At 38.9% G+C, this 22,404-nt stretch overlaps 1 protein-coding gene across 1 annotated transcript in view; it reads right to left on the bottom strand.

The window, feature by feature from the left end:
• Nucleotides 1–300: 300 nt before the first annotated feature.
• The window catches only part of LOC131435044 (agrin), a 182,897-nt gene continuing 160,793 nt past the window's right edge, over nucleotides 301–22,404 (bottom strand). Inside the window, exons 2-6 of the mRNA XM_058602516.1 lie at nucleotides 2,720–3,137; nucleotides 2,567–2,657; nucleotides 2,191–2,513; nucleotides 1,940–2,131; nucleotides 301–1,779 (exon numbers count right to left, since the gene is read on the bottom strand). Of these exons, the coding sequence (XP_058458499.1) occupies nucleotides 1,233–1,779; nucleotides 1,940–2,131; nucleotides 2,191–2,513; nucleotides 2,567–2,657; nucleotides 2,720–3,137 (1,571 nt within the window). The 3' untranslated portion in view covers nucleotides 301–1,232. The remainder of the gene's footprint in view (nucleotides 1,780–1,939; nucleotides 2,132–2,190; nucleotides 2,514–2,566; nucleotides 2,658–2,719; nucleotides 3,138–22,404) is intronic.

Raw genomic sequence — 22,404 nt, 5'->3', positions numbered from 1 at the left:
AAGACAGTCTGGGCATTACACTTATTTTGTGAAAGTTTAACTTTTTTTTCAAACAGGCTTTGCAGGTGATTTTTAATGTACCGAACAATCGAATTTATTATGATCTATTTTGTGAATTAACAAATTTGAATAATTTATCGAATCGTTAGATATTAGACGGAACGAAAAATCTTATTCAAAGTCATTCAAGATTCTTCCTGTTGTTTCGCACTACTAATGAAAAAGCATAAAATATTATTTTCATTGCCATTACCTTCAGCTTTGGGAAGCGTCATCGAAAATGTTGGTAACACCCCAAACTAGTTTTTCTTAACTGTTTATTATAATTTCAGCAGAATCCACATTACTACATCAAAAAGCGAACAGATTCGACTTTTGTTTTGTGAACTAGTGCGTCCGGCTTTCACGTTTTCGTATAAATTTAAAATCCCATTTCTTACTCCATGGTGAATCATTACCTGAAGCTGCATGAATACTTTTTTTTTTGCTAACACTGACTGGGACAAGCTTTCAAACCTATTTACTATAATTTTAATAAATTAATTTTTTTTGTTGTTTATTTCAGTTGATCTTCCAATTTTTCTTTCAGCACTAAGGCTTCGTTTGATTTTAATCAGTACTTGGACAATAAATTACAAGTTTTTGTTTTTTTTGTTTGTTTTAGTACTCGAACTAATGTTTGACTACAAAATTATACGGTTTAAAAAAACACTGAAAGGGTTTTCGTATCTTTTTACATGTTCTCTAAAAACTAAAACTTAGCATTTGAACTAATAAAAGAGCGGCTATCCGTGGTTCGGATGGCGATTTCTATTTAAAAACAGTTTCGCGATAGTAAATAAAAAAAGAAACACATTCGACTTACGATAGAAAAAGTGTACATTTCACGAGAAAAAGGTTGTATCGAAAAGATTAGTATTTTGTCATTTTCTTTTATCAAGTCTTTTTATTTTTTGTTGTTGTTCAGTTCTTCTTTCGCGAAAGTTCGTGGCAGTGTGCTGCAGAACGTACTTGTCTTTCGTCCCTTCTGGATCTCCTCCACACGAGAATGTTTTTTGTTTTGTTTAGGACAATTTAATAAATTCAGATGCCATATTTTAACAGCCCTACCAGCTAGCTAGACAGTAAAAATTCGTACCGTTTTTTTTATCAGACGTGAGCTCCAGTGTGAGAATGGGAGACGGAAGGGTATTGACTTGTGTTTTGTGTGGCAATTCGGAAGATTTGTTGATTCAGTACAGATAGTTGTGCGATGGTTCCTCGGGTCGTCCGCAAGGACCTATGTGCTTTTTGTGCACCTGCGACCGTGATCGGCAATTTTCGATACTGAGGAAGCACTCGTTCGAGTAGGTCTTTCCGTCGGTACCGCAAACGGGCTCGAATTCCTGCGGGCAAATCCGGGAGCATCCCTTGAAGGTAAAGGCCGCCAGACAGCGCTTCATCGGCACAATGAACATATGTTTTCCGCAGTTCTCTCGCCTCATGAAGCACTCGTTCGGGTAGAGTTTGTTGTCTGAACCGCAGATGTAGTTCGTGGGAACCGATTCGCAGCTGGCCTCGCACTGGGCAGTTGTGGCACAGTTCTTCAGCGATACCGGTACCACTCGAAGTCCGCACGTTTTCTGTTTCAGTTCGCACTTGGACCGATAGGTGTTACCGTCGGATCCGCAGATCGGGCCAAGCTGTTCCTCTTCGTAGGTGCACTGGGCGCACTCGCTGTTTTCCGCCTTTGTCTTCAGTTGAGTGCAGGCTCCAATGTGGGCTAACTGGACGCCACGTCTGAAAGATTAAGGACTGTATTAGAAAGAACAAAAGTAACACAACCAAACTAATTCTAGACGAATGATGTTCCTTTGAAGAATAGGAGTGATTGAAACGATTTGATGTATGAACTGTCATCGAACTGCTCATCCAAGAAGGACTTCCCCAAACAACTTACAAACAGGTGGCCCTCGCTAATTCGCATTCGTTGTGGTATGTTCGTGAATCCGTACCGCACAGCAGATCTTTCTGGTCCCCGAAGATCGATACTCCATTTTTACTATGATGTTTGCAGGCCGGAATAGATTTGCAGCGGCTTAGCTTCTGTTTGCACCGGTCCACGGAAACTGCCTGTATCTTTTTGCGCTGTCTGAAAATCCAAAAACTTTAGTAAAAATCCGACACAGTCTAATCGAACCGGTGTCATACCCGCAGTTCAGCATCTTCAGTTCACACATGGACGTGTATACGTTACCGTCGTTACCGCAGATCATTTGCTGTGCCTCACGGGAGCATTCCGTAGGGCAGTCTTCAATTTTGTTGGTAGCAGCCATCGAGCTTCCACCGGCACGCTCCTGGGACATGCAATACGAGATGGGGACTTCGAAAACGTGTTTGCCACAGTTTGATGATCGCATTTTACATGCACTGGCGTACAGACGACCGTCGGAACCACAGGTAGGACGTGCCACTCTCCAGCAAGATTCACGACAATTTCGCGTGCTTTGGCAGTGTTTCCGACTGGTTCTAACCTAAACAGATGTTAGTACGACCATTGAACATATCCGGTAGGAGGAAAACTTACCACACCCTGTCCGCATGTCATCAGCTTCATCTGGCAGGTCGAGTTGTAAACGTTTCCGTCCGATGCGCAAACCGGTCCATCCTGAGGGGCACTACAAAAGAAAGTACATTAGAACGAAGGGTCGGTCTAGCTTGAGCCAAAATCAAAAGATGCCTGTTGCAGTCCACTGGGCAGGATTCACGAATGACACTTCCATTGGCACAGGGTCCGACGTGGGCCAACGAGACAGCGGCCGTTCCGACGCGGCATGCTTGAACTCGCAACATGCACCGGTTCAGATACGTTCTGCCGTCAGTTCCGCACACCAGATCCTTCTCCGTTGGGCAGCGGTGTGCACACTGAGAGCCCTGCGATCGTTCGCATCCTTTCTTGTCCTCCGTTACCGTGTTCGGTGCATTTTTCGTGCAGGTTTTTTTCTTCATCTCACAGGTGTTGGCGTAAATCAGACCATCGCTAGCGCAGATCGGTTCCTGTGGGGTCGATGCCACCGGGCAGGACCGTGGACAGTGCGTCGAAACAGCTTTGCTCTGTCGGCTGGCAGATTCTGTGTCTACCAGAGCGGGGATGGCTTCTGTGGAATGAAAAGAGAGAGAAAAAATAGAGTCACTCAAGTTCTGTAAGTAGGTCAAGGTCATTCATTCTTTGTGAGTACGCTTTCCGAAGGTTTAATGCTGCTAGAAATTCTGAATCCGTAAGCTGCATTTTCATTTATTTATTTGACAGCTCATGTTTATCTTATATATTTTAAGAACAAATATAATCATTATATCTCTCTACTGTCTTGTTAGGTTTTAGACAGTACAGAATTGTTGATCCGTATACGATCAGCGGTTTCAATTAGGTTCTTTCGCTTCCGGAAACCAAGTAGGAAGGAATACAATCTGACATTTCCCACACACTTCCTACTCGATGGAAAGAACCTCACCGTGCTGCGCCATCTTTTTTGAATAGAACAATCTTTAAAGTACGGAGAAAAATCGTACGCGTACGTCAATGGCCTTTTCCTCCACATACACGGGTATGTTAAAATTGATATTGCTATGCTTAACGCAGTGGGATTAGTTGTTTTCCGTCGCGAATTTAGCTACTTCCACTTCTTATTTGGGAAAGAAAAACTTCTGACTTGTCGTGAATATGACTTTACCTATTTTTCCACAATTTACCCTATACAAAAACCTGTTTTAATCCACCTAGTGGTGTAATGATGCCTTTCTCATGTACATATAATATTGTGGTATTCTATTCAAAAATTTTCTCTTCGATTTTTGAAAGAAACCAAGTGATTGTTTATGCATAACATACAGAATAAAACAGTGCTTTGATTGGGTAAGCCATCCTTACGAGAACGACACTTCCGGCACCGGAACCCGAGAACCGGTATAATCGAAGTCGGTTCGTACGGCCACCCACTAACATGACACACAAACTCTTCTAGTACGCACCCTATAACTCAGGATTCGGAAGTCGGATCCGGATGAAATTCAGGAATTTCGTATGGGACCGGAAGACTTTTCATTTGAATCTAAGTTTGTGGAAATCGGTCTAACCATCGCTGAGAAAAGTGAGTGAGATCCATTTTGGTATATATGACCACTATTTCCGGTACTTCCGGAACCGGATTCCGGGAACCAGGATAGCCGGAATCGGTTTGTTTAGTTGCCTACTGATAATTACTATCGATTTGTGTAGTTTTGAGACCAGTTTAGAAATTTTTTTACGTTTTTTGTTTCGCCGGTTTAAGTGACGGTGTACAATATTGAACACACTTTACCCTATAATTCCAGAACCGGAAGTCGGATCCGGATAAAATTCTGGAATTCCGTATGGGACCCGAAGACCTTTCATTTGAATCTAAGTTTGTGGAAATCGGTCAAACCATCGCTGAGAAAAGTGAGTGAGATCCATTTTGGTATATATGACCACTATTTCCGGTACTTCCGGAACCGGATACCGGGAACCAGGATAGCCGGAATCGGTTTGTTTAGTTGCCTACTGATAATTACTATCGATTTGTGTAGTTTTGAGACCAGTTTAGAAATTTTTTTACGTTTTTTGTTTCGCCGGTTTAAGTGACGGTGTGCAATATTGAACACACTTTACCCTATAATTCCGGAACTAGAAGTCGGATCCGGATGAAATTCTGGAATTCCGTATGGAATTAACTTTACGTCTGCTCAGCGGATTATGTTGATCCGGGGGTTTGCGTCAGCATAATCTGCTGACGCACTGATGAGTCGAAGACGAAACGTAAACTTAAGAAAATGGTTATGTGCACCTAGCATAAACTTGGGGGTAAAAGCAAGCTTTTTCCCCTTCAAATTACCACAATCTGTACGGCCAGTAAGCCGAAACTTGTTTCGTTCGAGACGTCAGGTTAGACGTTACACTTCATGTGTACAAAAAAAAGTGTCTTGCAAATAGCATTAACTTTACGTCTGCTCAGCGGATTATGTTGATCCGGGGGTTTGCGTCAGCATAATCTGCTGACGCACTGATGAGTCGAAGACGAAACGTAAACTTAAGAAAATGGTTATGTGCACCTAGCATAAACTTGGGGGTAAAAGCAAGCTTTTTCCCCTTCAAATTACCACAATCTGTACGGCCAGTAAGCCGAAACTTGTTTCGTTCGAGACGTCAGGTTAGACGTTACACTTCATGTGTACAAAAAAAAGTGTCTTGCAAATAGCATTAACTTTACGTCTGCTCAGCGGATTATGTTGATCCGGGGGTTTGCGTCAGCATAATCTGCTGACGCACTGATGAGTCGAAGACGAAACGTAAACTTAAGAAAATGGTTATGTGCACCTAGCCTAAACTTGGGGGTAAAAGCAAGCTTTTTCCCCTTCAAATTACCACAATCTGTACGGCCAGTAAGCCGAAACTTGTTTCGTTCGAGACGTCAGGTTAGACGTTACACTTCATGTGTACAAAAAAAAGTGTCTTGCAAATAGCATTAACTTTACGTCTGCTCAGCGGATTATGTTGATCCGGGGGTTTGCGTCAGCATAATCTGCTGACGCACTGATGAGTCGAAGACGAAACGTAAACTTAAGAAAATGGTTATGTGCACCTAGCATAAACTTGGGGGTAAAAGCAAGCTTTTTCCCCTTCAAATTACCACAATCTGTACGGCCAGTAAGCCGAAACTTGTTTCGTTCGAGACGTCAGGTTAGACGTTACACTTCATGTGTACAAAAAAAGTGTCTTGCAAATAGCATTAACTTTACGTCTGCTCAGCGGATTATGTTGATCCGGGGGTTTGCGTCAGCATAATCTGCTGACGCACTGATGAGTCGAAGACGAAACGTAAACTTAAGTGATTTTGAGCTAAAATCATTATTGACTCATGAAAGATCAATCATTGGATGATTCGATCAGCTTTGATCTTTGTGGATGAGAATCACATATGATCAAGTTCAGCAATGAGTGCCGATTGATCTTACAGGAATGAATAACTAAGGATAACGCGTGTCGTGTTTCAAAATCATGGAAAATCGGCAATTTTGTATCTTTGGAGGATGCTCCTCTAACACTCTTTATCACCAGAGTTGGGGAAAAAAATACAGCTTTCGTTACGGCCCGGCTTATGTAGTTTCAACATATGTTCTCGTTTGATGCAACCGATTGTTTAGTTCGCAATAAAAAGAATGCTAGATTAGGAGAAATGAATGCTAGATGAAGGTTCACTTTGCAATAGCAATACGCAATGCGAAATTAGTGAAAAAAAATATTTCACCACACGTATAGTGATTAGAGAGGCAAAAGACTGTTTTACTTGCAGCTGTTTGATGCTGATGATGATGTTCATGCACTTACAATAAAACGCCTTTTGACATGAATTTAATTTTTAGAAGTAACAGGAGCGAAGGGTTTCAAACACACAGCACGCGATGTGTAAGAACACTTCGTAAGAAGCAACAAAAGAAAATTTATGGAAATACCCAACTTAGATAAACAAAAAATATCCAAAGGGAGAATTTTTCAACAATCCCTCCCCAGTAAACATGTGAATACTGGCGTCTACGGTAAATCTAATTTTAGTGCTTTTGTCTAGATTAGTCGATGGGTTAAAATACTCACTGTTTCCTTGTAAATATTTTCCCCTTCTTCAAAATAGCTCGTTTTCCATATTTAAATTATTTTTCCTCCAGGTTCATTTTAATAATATTCAGTTTTCTTCAGAAAATTCCATATTTTGTTTCAACTTCTTTCAGTAAAATATATTTGTTCCATAACAGATCCATTTTATCAATCATTTTCCAGTTCAGATGTTCGATTCTTCGCACATAGCTATCACCTGAAAATAAAATTGAACAAAAAAAACCGTCGTCCCTGGAAGTAAAATTCTTATCAACAACCGATAAAACGATACATTATAATATAGTTCCCTTGAATTGTTTGTTGTTGTTGTATTTTATTGTTTTTGGTTAGAAGATCGTAGCCTCATATCCGCCACTGTCTCCTTGAATTGATTGAATCAAGTTCAAAAGAATTGTAGACATCGAATAAACCTCTCGGCAACGCACCAGAGTTGTCAGGTCGTTTTTCCAAAAATCTGTACACAACATTTGTATCAGAAAATGGTGAATGGAGTTAATTTCAATCAGCAAAAAGGTCCCACAGCTACAATTCGTTATTCATGAACAAGCCAAAACCGAAAATCAGTATTTATTTGTATCAATTGTGAATAATCGGTATTTTCGGAGAGCGTATCGATATTATTGTATAGAGATTAGAGGTCAAAAATAGGATAAATCGGTAGACCTGGCAACAATCCGTTGGTCAAATACCATTTCTGTATAAAATGTTCGAAACGACAAATGTAACAATGAGAAATTCTCTTTGTTTACCTTCTCTTTCGATTATTACGGTACTCCTAGGAATCCTTCTCTCCAATTATGTACCGATAAAAATAACTAAAGCGATCATCTTTTAATCTGTAAGAAATTACCGAAAAAAGCAGGAATATTTCGCAATAATCGAAATAGAAAGTAAACAAAGAGAATCTCTTATTGTTACATTCGTCGTTTTGAACATTTTATACAGATTTTTTGTTTTGACAATTTCTAGTTATTGTTCGTTTGTAAAGTTGGCAACGTGATAGAGTATGTATGGATAAAAGCGTCGCAGTGACCACTGTGACGCAAGTGTGAACGAGGGATTTTTGAGTGAGTTCTGTTTTCTTGCAATATTTCAAATGATATATTGCTGGCGGAAAAAAATTAATTTCGTGTATTATTTTTTTGTGAAAGAATTTATCACGTTGGTGGAGTTTGTTGGATCAGTGAACTGATGCTGTATTTAATAATGAAAGTAAAATCGATCGAAGGATCGGGAATTATTCTGGGTGATTATCAAAATAAATCCCAAGTCTTCGATCGAATTTACTTTTTATATTAAATACAGCATCAGTTTTCTAAACCAACCAACATCTCCAACGTGATAACTTGTTCCATAAAAAAAATACACGATATTAATTTTTTTCGGTCGAGAATATTTCATTTGAAATAATGCAAGAAAACATAACTCACTCAAACATCCCTCGATCACACTTGCATCACAGTTTGTCATTGTGACGCTTTCATCCATACCCAGTAAATCCGAACATCGGAAGCATCGTGCAAGAAAGCTTTTGATTGCGTTTCGAGCTTGCATAGTGTATCGGTAGAACAAAAGAGTGAAGATATACCAAAGCAGAGAGCGGATGTCTGATTACTCAGGTGATGAGATATATCGGGGTTGGATTTCCAACCTCGAACATAGGGTCAGAGTTTTTCTGGCCCTAAGAGGCGAATGACCTAAAGGTTAAAGCCTCTATGATCGATACAAATGTTTAGCAATCTTTCTCACCCTATCGGGAAGACGTCGGCTCGAAAATGTCTTGTTTGATATTCCTTCGCTCTGTTTCTCTAGCGATACATAATGTAAACATAAAGCTTTTTTAGGTCAGCGCGGTTGATGCAAATGGTGCAGATATGTCCGATGACGGGCCGATCGAAGCGCTACGATCGGCCCTATATCGTGCTCAATCGGTCCGATAATCGGACCGATGATCGGACTTATGCGGGTCTACAAATTTCACTGGGTACATACTCTAACACGTTGCCAACTTTAGAAACGAACAAAAACTAGAAATTGTCAAAACAAAAAATTGTATTTGACCAGCGAAACGTTGCCAGATAAACCGATTTATCGGTGTTTATTCCGATTTATGACCTTTATACAACAATATCGATACGCTCTCCGAAAATACCGATTATTCTCAATTGATACAAATAAATACTGATTTTCGGTTTTGACTTGTTTAGAAATAGCAAATTGAGGTTGTGGGGCCTTTTTTCTGATTAAAATTAGCCGCGTTCACCATTTTCTGATACAAATGTTGTGTACAGATTTTTGGAAAAACGACCTGGCAACTCTGGTGCGTTACCGAAAGGTTAATTCGATGTCAATATAATTTTTTTTTTTCTTTTGTGGTGTCACTATAAGGACGGCTAAGACCACTCACGGTCTATCTTGTCAGGATACAGTTCTTTTGGACTCGATTACATCAATTCAAGGGAAGTATTTTATAATGTATCATTTTATCGGTTGTTGATAAGAATTTTCTTTACAGGGACGACGGTTTTTTATTTTTATTTTCAGGTGTTAGATATGTGCGAAGAATCAAGAATCTGAACTGGAAAATGATTGAAAACATGGATCTGTTATGTAACAAATACATTTTACTGGAAGATGTTGAAACAAAATATGAAAAATATGCAGAAGAAAATTGAATATTATTGAAATGAAACTGAAGCAAAAATAATTTTAAATATGGAAAATGGGCTATTTTGAAGAGGGAGAGTACAAAAATAGGAAAATATTTACAAGAAAACAGAGTATTTTAACCTATCGACTAATCTAGACGTAAGTACTAAAACTTAACGATTTACCGTAGGATGTTAACCGCGAACTAACCTAACCAGTATTTACATGTTTGTTCATCTTAGTTGGGTATTTCCATAAATTTTCTTTTGTTGCTTCTTACGAAGTGTTTATATCGTCAGTTGTTCATTATTTTGCTCTATTGCTATGCGAGGTTGGACCTCCATGTCGGTGATCAATTCCTGAAATAGGATGTTTTCCTGGAGACAAGTCAGGCTAAAGAATCGTAGTCATTCTCACTCTAATAGAAACCATCGTACGAATGGTGTGCGATGTCATCGCCTAAATACCTTCAAACTTTCGTGTTGACACTACTGATAATAGGTCATTGTTTTGTCTCATTCATATGCTTCATGGTTTCTACTACTTTTTAGAAAAATCACCGCACCGCAAAATATGTGACTGTGTAACAATGTGTTGCGATATGTGCATATTTAATTATCTTAACTAATGTAACAATACGGTAAAATCATAGAGAAAAGTGTTTTTTATTAAAAATTTATGCGCAATTGATATAATTTTAAAAAATAATGATTTTACGCGGAACATGTCAATATTAAAATACTGTTTATATTGGAACAACGATATTTATTTCATGTATCTCAACATACCGAACTTTTTTTCAAATAGATCATGATGTGTATCAGTAAGATTTTGTTTTTGATTATTATTGATTTTTTATTATTGTTCTTGTTGATTCAACTAATTGCAATGTCAAAAACAACTAAAACCGATTTACTTTTCAACTAACAGAATTTTGTTTCAATAACAAACGCCAGTTATTTCAACTAAAATATTTGTTGAATTTGAAAGGTATGTGTCCTCACTAATTGACAGCATTTTTTTTTCAACCAATTAAATTAGTTGTTTCAACGATCGTTTCTGCTAATCGAAAAACAAAAATGACAGTTTAGTTAAAACAACAATCGATTAGTTGTACCAAATTTTAACCAATCGAATTCAGAAATTCAACTAATATTCTAGTTGAAATGGGATCGCGGGTGGTTCCGTGTATGACCACTATTTCCGGTACTTCCGGAACCGGATTCCGGGAACCAGGATAGCCGGAATCGGTTTGTTTAGTTGCCTACTGATAATTACTATCGATTTGTGTAGTTTTGAGACCAGTTTAGAAATTTTTTTACGCTTTTTGTTTCGCCGATTTAAGTGACGGTGTGCAATATTGAACACACTTTACCCTATAATTCCGGAACCGGAAGTCGGATCCGGATGAAATTCAGGAATTCCGTATGGGACCACGAGACCTTTCATTTGAATCCTAGTTTGTCAAAATCGGTTCAGCCATCTCCGAGAAAACCTAGTGAGATTATTTGACACATACACACACACACACACACACATACATACACACACACACACACACACACACACACACACACACACACACACACACACACACACACAGACATTGCTCAGCTCGATGAACTGAGTCGAATGGTATATGACACTTGGCCCTCCGGGCCAATTTTCACTGGTCGGTTTTTCAAGTGATTGCATAACCTTTCTATATGAGAAAGGTAAAACGGGTAAAACTTAATCGTGAATATCTCTTCTTATATTTAAGGAGCAAGACACTTTGCAAGCGTATGAGTAATGTCAACAATGTGTGCGTAAAAGAAATTCCGGTGCTTCTTTTCCTGATTTTAATCATTAAATCTTCCATATGGTTGAAAACTAAACCAATCAGTTCATTCTGCTTAAAATTGCAATTCAAGAAAAGTGTAAGTTTTCTAAACGGGTTAATATGAACTCACTAACTAATATGAACTTGAACGCGGCGGACAGATGTCTGCCAGCTATTTTTGCCGGAGTTCTGCCAGAATTCCGGCAAAAGTCTGGCAACAACCGTTTCCGGCAGAGAATTTCGCCTAGCGGTTATTAACGGTTCTGTTTCTGTCGGATTCTTGCCGTACATGATTGGCAGAACCGTTTTGAATCGGTTCTACATTTTTAACGTCTTGGTTTTATTTTTTCAATAAAAAGTAGAGTAACAGAGGTATTTTGACCACTTCATATATTTTGGTCCACCTAACAAACTTTAGGGATTTAATCGATGTTAGGTAACCCATGTTGCATCAATTTGAAGCTAATCACATTAAATTACCTATTGCGGAAGGAGTTTTCGAAGATATTACAACATTTGATGGATATTTTTACTAAGTGGGCCAAAATAAAATCAATCCTAAAGTGGGCCAAAATACCTCTGTTACCCTACATATGAAAGGCAATAAGTTATTGCCCTTCATATATACTAATTATGGAAAATGTTATTGCCAATAACATTGCTTTCTCACTATCAAACATACCCTCATATATACTAATTATGGAAAATGTTATTGCCAATAACATTGCTTTCTCACTATCAAACATACCCATATTTCAATCTAATTTACTTCGTCTTAAGATTCGTTTTTTTTATATGTACATGCGGGATTGCCGAATATCAAATGAAGTCGAATAAAAAAAAAAAGGAAAAAAAGGAGGAGAGAAATAAACAAGACACGTACGGCATGATAATGACACAATTTCGCCTGGACAATTTTGACAGCAGTCGGAATGCAGCCAGCCTTCTGACGGTTGCCAGAATTCCTCACAAGCGGGAATGAATTGAATTAATTATCGCACAAAGCGTATCGTGCAAAACCGACACATAGAAATACGGAATGTTTTCAGTGATTAGGTGCTGTGGGCTTACACTGTAAACTGGATGCACCTAGAAACAAATACTAATGTGGTACTGCGAATGTTAGTATACAAATAATCTAGAATTTGATTTGAAATGCAATGAAATCACCATCTGTTAATTTTATTTACCCATTATTTATTAAAAAGTATCTCAATAATTTATTTAAACTCTGAGTTGGTGCACTTTTGTTGGATTCTTAGTAGATTGCACCCATGATCAAATAAAAGTGCATAAGCTAAGAATCTAGGTAAATTGTTGATATACTTATTAAATACATATTTAAACAGTCAAAACCGAGCAGATTTATGAGTAAAAATTCCTAAAGTAGCCCTCTCATTTTTCGTTACCTAGCCGATTTCGGAGCAACTGTTCTTGTTTTATAGTTCTAGTATCCACAAAAATATTCGTGAAACATTTCGTCGATATTCATAATTTGTATAATATTTTTAGTTACATAAACATTTAAGCAAATTTTTATATTAATATCTTCTGACGCTAGAGCTCAGATTGTACGAAACTTTACAAATTGATAAAAAACTATTTTTGTCACATAATAGAGCAACAATTGTTTTTAAACGTTAATTTCTACCTAATTTTTTATAAAAATTTTTGTCTTCCTCTATAGAAAGGTATTAGAATCGCTGAAAAAACCGACTTTCGAACGGAGCCTTGGAGACCCATAGTATTATATACCATTCGACTCAGTTCGACGAGATCGGAAAATGTCTGTGTGCATGTATGTGTGTGTATGTGTGTGCACTTTTTGAAGATATTGAAACGTTTCATTTTTCGTTTAGGGTGTATGTCATTGCTCAACTATAACGTTTCATTATTCGTTTGTGGTGCGTTTTTTTGCTGGATGTCATTGCTAAACTGCCAGCACGATAAATAAAAAATGACAGTTTAGTTAAAACAACAATCGATTAGTTGTACCAAATTTTAACCAATTCAGGAAAATAACTAACTTTTTAGTTGTTTTGCGGTTGCTGGCTTTTGCGTGTATGTTTTGAAAATGGCATAGTATTACATAACACATTTTCGTTACAAAAAAATATTGGCTGGACTGATGAAGCACAAACTCATTGGATTCTAGTTAAAATACCAGAGCTTGATTGTGGTATGTGAATAATTCGGCCTCGCCACAAAGGGGAAAATGTCTAGAAAATTGACAATATGAATCAAAAGCTTGGTTTTAGGGCATTGAAAGCAAATATAAATTAAAATAAAACTAGTAATACCTTGCAATGTTCGAGCCCCGACCTGGAAGGATTCTTAGTGTCAGTAGGATCCATAGTACTAGCCATGCAATGTTTCTGTACGCTAAGAATCGGCTGCGAAGTCTGTTGAAACAGAAAGGCCAATTTCCACGAAAGGAATGTAATGCCAAGACTTTGCTTTAATACCTTGCAAATTAGTTTGAAAGATATCATTTTATTTGTAAAATTAAACAAAATTGTATCATTATAACAAACAAAACCTTTTATATTGAAATAACTAAATTCAAGTTCATTTATTTCAGTTCGCTTTCACATCTCATCCAAGTCAGTCGATAAAACAAAACCGCTTACGTTCGGGACAGAAGAAACCAAGTACAGTATTGTGTAGTGAACAATAGAACGACTTCGAAATGAGTGAACCAAACGAACAAAAACTACCGCCAACACGAAAGAATACAATTGTTGTTGACTTCAGGCAGTGCAAAAATCGACCTTCGATACGAGAACTTGAAGGTTTGTTTAAGGCGCAAATGCAAGTGGAAGAATTTTTTCCCCGGTATTCTAAATGGCGTACGTTTATTACGCATACACTTGAAGAAGGCTATACCTTCTTATGTGATTTTCGGTCAAGATATAAGAATCCCGTGCAAATCAGTTGTTACCTATGACAATCAGATGGCCACATGTCAATATTGCCAAAAAGCTGTTCACTACGGTAAGCCATGTGATAAAATGGACAAGGAGACAACTACATCAAAGGACAACGGTGCTTCCTTCACACCAACCCCAAGCAACCCCAGTACACCTGTGACAGCCACCAACAACAATGAAACATCCCCTTCAACGAATCCATCATCATCCCTTATAGAACAATGTACACCAGCTGCAGTTAACAACTTACCCTCCAACCAACCAGCAATTGCAACCAATGTACAACAAAGTACATCTCCAGCAACTAGCAACCAGCAACGAAATCAACAACAATACCACCGATGCGGCAATGGATGACGAGACGAACCACGAACGAAGTGCCCCTCAATCCTCGCAAGAGGAAAATGGAAACTCCTCTCTCCCTAGAAAAAAGGGTGACAACGAGATCCAACTAAAAAAAATTATTTAAAAAATCGGCTCAATCGGCTACGTAAAGCTTGTACGCAAATAGGCCTGAATAAAAATATCTTTTAAATAAAAAAAAAGTTCATTTATTTCAACTAAAATGTTTGTAAATTTAAAGTGCTACTATTATTCACTTGATCTAAAATTAGCTCAAGTAAAAACAACATTTTTTCTAATTGAATTTACTGTGAAATTGTTTGTCCCGAAATTGACAGGAACGCACAAGTAGAATATTTGTTATTTTGATCGAGATATTAAATCGAAACAAACTAATACACAGACAAAAATTTATCTGCATGTTTTGTAGTTTCAAGTTGCAATATTTGCTATATCAAACCAGAATTCCTTTTGTCACTATTTCAATAAAATAAGTCGTTGCGTGGAACCCAAATTTAGTTAATATTTTTTTTACCTGAACGGTGCTCGGTTGGGCAACTCTGTGTGATCTGTCAAGTTTTGCGTGTAGTCTTCGAGCTGGCTTCTTCCAATGGTGAACACGTGTCATGAGTTTTTCTCCTTAAAAACTTTAATTTTGAATCATTTGGGTTCATGTTCTACAGCTGAAAATTTTATCATAAATTGCTTATCGTATTTTCGATGACATCTAGCAAAAATCATATTGATACGTAAGATACAACGCTCCACATTAATGTAAGACTTATTCACGTCAAAAACTTCAAAACTATGTATCCGCATTCTAATTGTTCTTAGATTGTTTAGTGTTTTATTGTCAAATATCGATGAAAAGATAATTTTTGTATGTATTACTATACCAATAATTCTGAGAATCATCGATTGTCAAGCGGGAACAAAGTTCAATTGAATTGATAGCACTACACATTCCACTCGCAGAGAATTTTACATGCTCCGAATGTAATTTGCACTCGGCTACCAAGTGCCGCTGTATGGATTTATATGTATCAATTATTCAATATGAGCTCTGCGGTTCAGTCGAGTAACCGATGTGCTTGTGATCTAATGTTTCTCGGTTCAAGTCCCGTAACTGCTAACGATCATTTGTTTTTTATCTCGTTCAAATTCAAGCCATGTAATTTTCAAAAAACACAATTCTACATGTTCTGGAATATAAATTTGTGTGAAATACAATGCTCCATTTTTGTGCATCTTAAAAGATGTAAAATCACAAGATTTTTTCGAACTGTGTAGTGCTTCAGGTGGCCGATCCAAAAATGACATTAAAAACATCAAATCCAATACCGTTATCTTCTCGGTCATACCTACAGGGCATGTCCTAGCTTCCCGTTTAAATCATGTGGCCACTTTCATCGAGCCTAGCCATGCAGAAACATAAATAAATCTGCACTCATCAGTAATCGTAAATCGTGGTGCTTTGTTGTCGTCGTCAGAAAGTAGCGTGAAGGTGGCTAATGAAAGGTACTTGGGTGCGCTCTGGATGTAATGTCTGTGGCCTCCACAAAAGCTGTCACGTGCAGTGCAATAGCTAGTTAAATGGCACTCGGCTCAGTGAGACAGTAATTTCTTGTCCCGGGGAACACCTAATACCGCAACAATAATAATGTTCAGTGTCATTATGGTGGCCTTAAACTGTATCACTCTCCGGATGACACGGTTCGGCCTTTCAAGGGTGGTGCTGAAGAACGAACAGTTCGAGAGATAAATTGCATTCCCCTTTTGAGAGACCCATTGGCCCAGATTCCCTCGCGTCACCGCGAATGTGTTGTTTTCTTTGGCGAAGGTCTCAGCCCTTTGCTGCTTTGCTGGGATCGGTACGACGGCATGCAAAATGGGGACACAATTGATTACTTGACATTAAGGTTGTTGGTGCTGGTGCCCGTTGGTTGGGCGTTGAGCCTAGATTTTGGAGTATGGAATACCAAAACTGCACTTTATATTTTCCAAGTCAAAGTTTAAGCACAGTTAACACGTTGACGGACAGTAGGAACAAGCGAAGTTCGAAAATTGACACTATATGTTTTTGAGATTTTTAGAATGATGGAAGTATAGTTTTACTCTTTCTGCTTAAATAAACTTAATTTTGATTAATTTAGTACCTTTAATTAGGTTGCGGCTATAACCGTCATGGCGCCAGCGGACTCTATACACTAAGTGATAGGACGATGGCGGCTATAACAGTAAAAATTTAAAAACGTAAATGACAGGTTTAATGGTTCAAACAAGCAATTTTTGTATGCAACAAAGTATTTTTGGGAGTTTTACACGAAATATTAGTTCTTAATCAAACAATGCTTCTACGTATACGCCAGTAAGTGCACATTTGTGCTGCTATAGCCGTAGTGTCTAAAAACGACCGTTTCGTTTTGGACGGCTATAGCAGTCATGTCACATTGTGAACTTCGCTTTGACGGCTATAGCCGCAATTGTCCGTCAACGTGTTAACAGATATACAGGCTCGCACATTAACTGTGTTTTAAATTTGCTCAATCATCGTGGCGAACACATGCAGATGTCACCACGATTTAGGTGCCGCTTTCGCATGATCCACAATTTTGGGTGCAACATTCACTTCACGCTAGATTTTTGATTTGCTGTTGGTTAAGGATCAAGAGTAAACCAAGTTAACTTGTGTTGGTAATTTGTGTATTACGTGCATTTTATTTGGTACGTATGTCATTGATCAACGTTTTCGTAATGCAGTGCAACCAGTTTAGCAAAGTGGCTTGCACGATTTAGTTTCAAACAATCTTTTTTAACAATAACTAATTCTTAAATAAATGTTAAGCCTGACTTTTTGGATGAAATATCAGTTTTGATCAATTTGTCACCAACGTTTGATGGAAAATTGCTTACATTTTATGAATGTAGATATTATTTCCCTAATAAAAATTAGCAACTCTGCTTCAATACATTTGTATTAAATTGCGCTACGTAAAATAAACAAAACTAAATATTTTTGTCACAAAAGCAGTTTTTCGGAAAAATAAACAGTTTTACGACAATATTTCATATTCCTTTCGCGTGTTAAATTGCAGTTTCCTGTTTTGCGGTTTACTTATAGAAGGTACGTAAATCTTTATATGCAATAATTTCTGCAAGAGGAAATTTATATAGGAATGTGTTGTGTTTGTTGCTAATCAAATGTGTTAGTGGAAGTAAGCTTCAACTGAAATATTTTTTCTCAAGCAGTTTTCGGAAAAACGGAAGAGTTTTAGAGTAAGATATTTGCTTTTTTTGAATTGCAATTTTAATCAGAATGAACTGATTTGTTCATTGTTTAACCATATGGAAGATTTATTGATTAAAATCAGGAGAAGATGCGCCGGAATTTGTTTTTACGCACACATTGTTGACATTACTCATACGCTTGCAAAGAGTCTTGCCCCTTAAAATGACGAGTTTATTTTTGTTTTATTCCGATCGACATCTCGTGTGATTTATGCGACATGGAAATAAAGTTGTCTTTTACACTTAGGTAAATCGTGTGATAAGTGTTAAAATTGTTGTAGTTAGAATATTTCTATAACAGGCAGGAGAACTTTCTAAATACAAATGACGAACATTTAGGGGTTTGTGGGGTGTACAAGCCGAAGGCGAAACGCGAAGAAATAGAAAAAAGGCAAATGACATGCTAACTGACAGTAATGGGAACCAACGATACTTGATGTGAAAATTTGGTTATAATTCACCATCACTGTTGAAATGAATTGTGGTGCTTTAATTTTTCAATTAGTAAGAGGTTGTTTGAAGAAGAAATATCGATCATTCGTAACCGAATGTTCGAAGTGAGCACACGCGTTTTTTAACAATCGACATCGGTAAGACGAAGGTGCCTATCACAGCAGAGGCTGTAGTATAGGCATTAAATAAAAGTGATAAAAAGTAGCATCCCCGCAAGTGAGTTCTGTCTGTGCACCGGTTTTGTATCGGTATCGACAGTAGACGCTATTGTGCTATCCTCGGGCAGCAGTTATTTCTATTGTTTGCTACCCGCATCACAGCAGCCAAATCCTGAGTCAAGGTCACGCTGAAGCACAACGAAGGAGTGAAGGAGCAACTCACCTAACAGCTTACCGTGATATACTGTTAAGTATTTTCTCAAACTTTTTCTTTCAACTTTTACTATTCATATATTTTCTTTTCATTTTATTTCTTTCTTTTTCATTTCAAGTGCGGGAGACTTCTTTACTCCCGCACTTTAAATATGAATATTGATGACAGTGGGGGTGTCTCGGAGGAGGGCGAAGCTGAACGAATGAACGAAGAACATTTAGAGGCTGAGTTTGCTTCCGAGATGCCATCTACCCCTCCTATACCATCTCCCCCTCCGATACCATCTCCCCCTCCGATACCATCTCCCTCTCCGATGCCATTTCCCTCTCCGATGCCTCCATCTCCCTTTAAGATATTGCCTGCTCGCCAAAAAGTTTACCAAGACGATGGCTCGGGGGGTCCGTGGGTGGTATACTTCCGGCCCAAATTAAAGTCTCTCAGAGTTTTAAATATTGCTCGGGACCTGGAAAAACATTACTCGGCAATAAAAACAATAGATAAGGTTTCGCAAAACAAGTTACGCGTTGTTGTGTCCGACCTGAAGCAAGCAAACGGGATTGCTACCAACGAGTTGTTCACGAAGGAGTACCGCGTGTACGTCCCGTCTCATGTGGTGTAGATCGACGGTGTGGTCCGTGACGAAAGTCTGACAATCGAAGATCTGATGAAGGACGGGGTAGGCCGTTTCAAAAACCCCGACCTTCAACCAGTGAAAATTTTGGAGTGCAAGCAATTGCACTCCAAATCGATAGATGGTAAATTTTACCAATCGGATTCATTTCGCGTGACTTTTGCCGGATCTGCACTTCCAAATTATTTGGTAGTGAGTGGAGTTCGTCTACCTGTTCGGCTGTATGTACCGCGGGTAATGCATTGTACAAGCTGCAAACAGCTAGGTCATACGGCAACCTATTGTTGCAACAAACTGCGATGCGGCAAATGCGGAGAGGCCCATGAGGACGATCTCTGCAGAAGAGCAGTGGAAAAGTGTTGCTACTGCGGGGAGAATCCTCATGATCTTTCGGTGTGCCCTACGTACATACAGCGTGCGGAGAAATTGAAGCGATCCGTGAAAGAACGTTCCAAACGTTCTTATGCGGAAATCTTAAAAAGAACCACTCCATCGACCCCTGAGAACCCGTTTGCAATCTTGCCAGTTGAAGAGGATACCTCTGACGACCCAGGCGAAGGACCTTCCTACACACAGGTTGAAGGAAGCAGGAAAAGACAAAATCTGGCTTCTCCCAAGCTTCCTCGTAAAGGCCTCAGACTGTCCTCTTCGTCACAAAAGAACCAAACGGAAACAAAAAGTGCTGACTCAAAACCGAAGCAAACACCTCCTGGGTTCAAAAAACTTAGGGATGATAAGGAGTACCCAGCACTTCCTGGGGCATCAAAAAACCTGAATGACCCCAAAGCACAACCAGAAAATCCAACAAACGCTGGATTATTGAAATTTTCTGATATCGTGGACTGGATATTAACAGCCTTCAATATTACTGATCCTCTGAAAAGCTTCCTAACTGCTCTACTGCCAACAGTAAGGACATTTTTAAAACAGTTGACTGAACAATGGCCCCTCCTTGCAGCGATCGTATCTTTTGATGGATAATTTACCACTGAGAATCGAAGATATGATCATTGTGCTTCAGTGGAATTGCAGAAGTATCATCCCAAAACTTGATTCTTTCAAACACTTAATACATACTCATAATTGCGATGTATTCTCCTTGAGTGAAACTTGGCTTACTTCTAACATCAACCTCGACTTCCATAATTTTAACATAATCCGCCTGGACCGAGAAGACTCTTATGGAGGGGTACTTTTAGGGATTAAAAAGTGCTATTCATTTTATCGTATTAACCTCCCCTCGACACCGGGAATTGAAGTTGTTGCTTGCCAAATTAATATTAAAGGCAAAGATCTATGTATAGCTTCTATCTACATTCCTCCCAGAGTCTCGATAGGGCATCGTCGGCTTGCAGACATCATAGAACTTCTTCCTTCACCGCGGCTGGTTTTAGGGGACTTTAACTCGCATGGTACAGGATGGGGCTGCTTATATGATGATAATCGTTCTTCGTTAATTCAAGATCTGTGTGACAACTTCAATTTGACAATTCTAAACACGGGAGAAATGACACGGAACCCTAGACCACCAGCACAACCAAGTGCGCTGGATTTATCCCTTTGCTCGACTTCGCTACAGTTAGATTGCAAGTGGAAGGTAATCTGTGATCCTCACGGTAGCGATCACTTGCCGATCATAGTTTCTATCACCAACCGTGGAAGACCATCGGAAACAATCAATGTTTCGTACGATTTCACACGAAACATTGATTGGAAACGTTACGCGAGCTCGATGTCTGAGAAACTAGAAACATCACAGGAGCTTCCTCCGGAGGAAGAGTATACATTTTTGGCTGGCTTGATTCTTGACACCGCAATTCAAGCTCAGACGAAACGAGTACCTAGCGCGCAAACTAGTATGCGTTCTCCCAACCCATGGTGGGACAAAGAGTGCTCAGAGCTGAAAACGAAAAAAGCTTCAGCCTTCATCTCGTTTAGAAGGAACGGAACTCCAGATAATTATCGGAAATACGCGGCGTTAGAATTTCAAATGAAAAGTCTGATTAAAGCTAAGAAACGCGGTTACTGGCGAAGGTTTGTTGACGGATTAACGAGAGAAACAGCAATGAGCACTCTTTGGAATACGGCCCGTCGCATGCGCAATCGAAATCACGCGAACGAAAGCGAGGAATATTCTAACCGCTGGATATTTGATTTCGCTAAGAAAGTATGTCCTGATTCTGTTCCGGAACAGAAGATATCCCGCGTCGCGACATTGAATACAAACGAAACACCGTTTTCGATGGTAGAGTTCTCACTTGCGCTCTTGTCGTGTAACAATAGAGCCCCGGGGTTAGACAGAATTAAATTCAACTTGTTGAAAAATCTGCCCGACTCTGCCAAAAGGCGCTTGTTGAATTTATTCAACAAGTTCCTCGAGGGTAATATTGTCCCACACGAATGGAGAGAAGTGAGAGTTATTACTATTCAAAAACCTGGAAAACCAGCCTCCGATCACAATTCGTATCGGCCGATTGCTATGCTTTCCTGTATTCGGAAATTGTTGGAGAAAATGATTCTCTTCCGTCTAGACAATTGGGTCGAAACAAATGGATTGCTTTCAGGTACACAATTTGGGTTCCGCAGGGGCAAAGGAACGAACGATTGTCTAGCGTTGCTCTCAACAGAAATTCAAATGGCATTTGCTCGTAAAGAACAAATGGCATCAGTTTTCCTCGACATCAAGGGGGCATTCGATTCAGTTTCCATTAACGTTCTATCTGAGAAGTTGCATCAGCATGGTCTTTCACCAGTTTTGAACAACTTTTTATATAATCTATTGTCCGAGAAACACATGCATTTTGAGCATGGTGATTTGACGACAAAGCGATTCAGTTACATGGGTCTTCCTCAGGGCTCATGCTTAAGCCCCCTTTTATACAACTTTTACGTAAATAACATTGATGAATGTATCAACACATCTTGCACGCTAAGACAACTTGCCGACGACAGTGTTGTGTCTATTATAGGACCCAAAGCTGCCGATCTCCAAGGACCATTGCAAGATACCCTCGACAACTTGTCGACATGGGCTTTTCAAATGGGTATCGAGTTCTCTACGGAGAAAACTGAGCTGGTTGTATTTTCAAGGAAGCGAGAACCTGCGCAATTACAGCTTCAACTAGGGGGTGAAACCATAGCTCAGGTTTTCACATTTAAATATCTCGGGGTCTGGTTCGATTCCAAAGGTACCTGGGGATGTCACATTAGGTATTTGAAACGAAAATGCCTACAGAGAATCAATTTCCTT

Source organism: Malaya genurostris, chromosome 3 (assembly GCF_030247185.1).
Source record: "Malaya genurostris strain Urasoe2022 chromosome 3, Malgen_1.1, whole genome shotgun sequence".
Lineage (NCBI taxonomy): Eukaryota > Metazoa > Arthropoda > Insecta > Diptera > Culicidae > Malaya > Malaya genurostris.
This window is presented reverse-complemented; position numbering and strand designations above follow the sequence as displayed.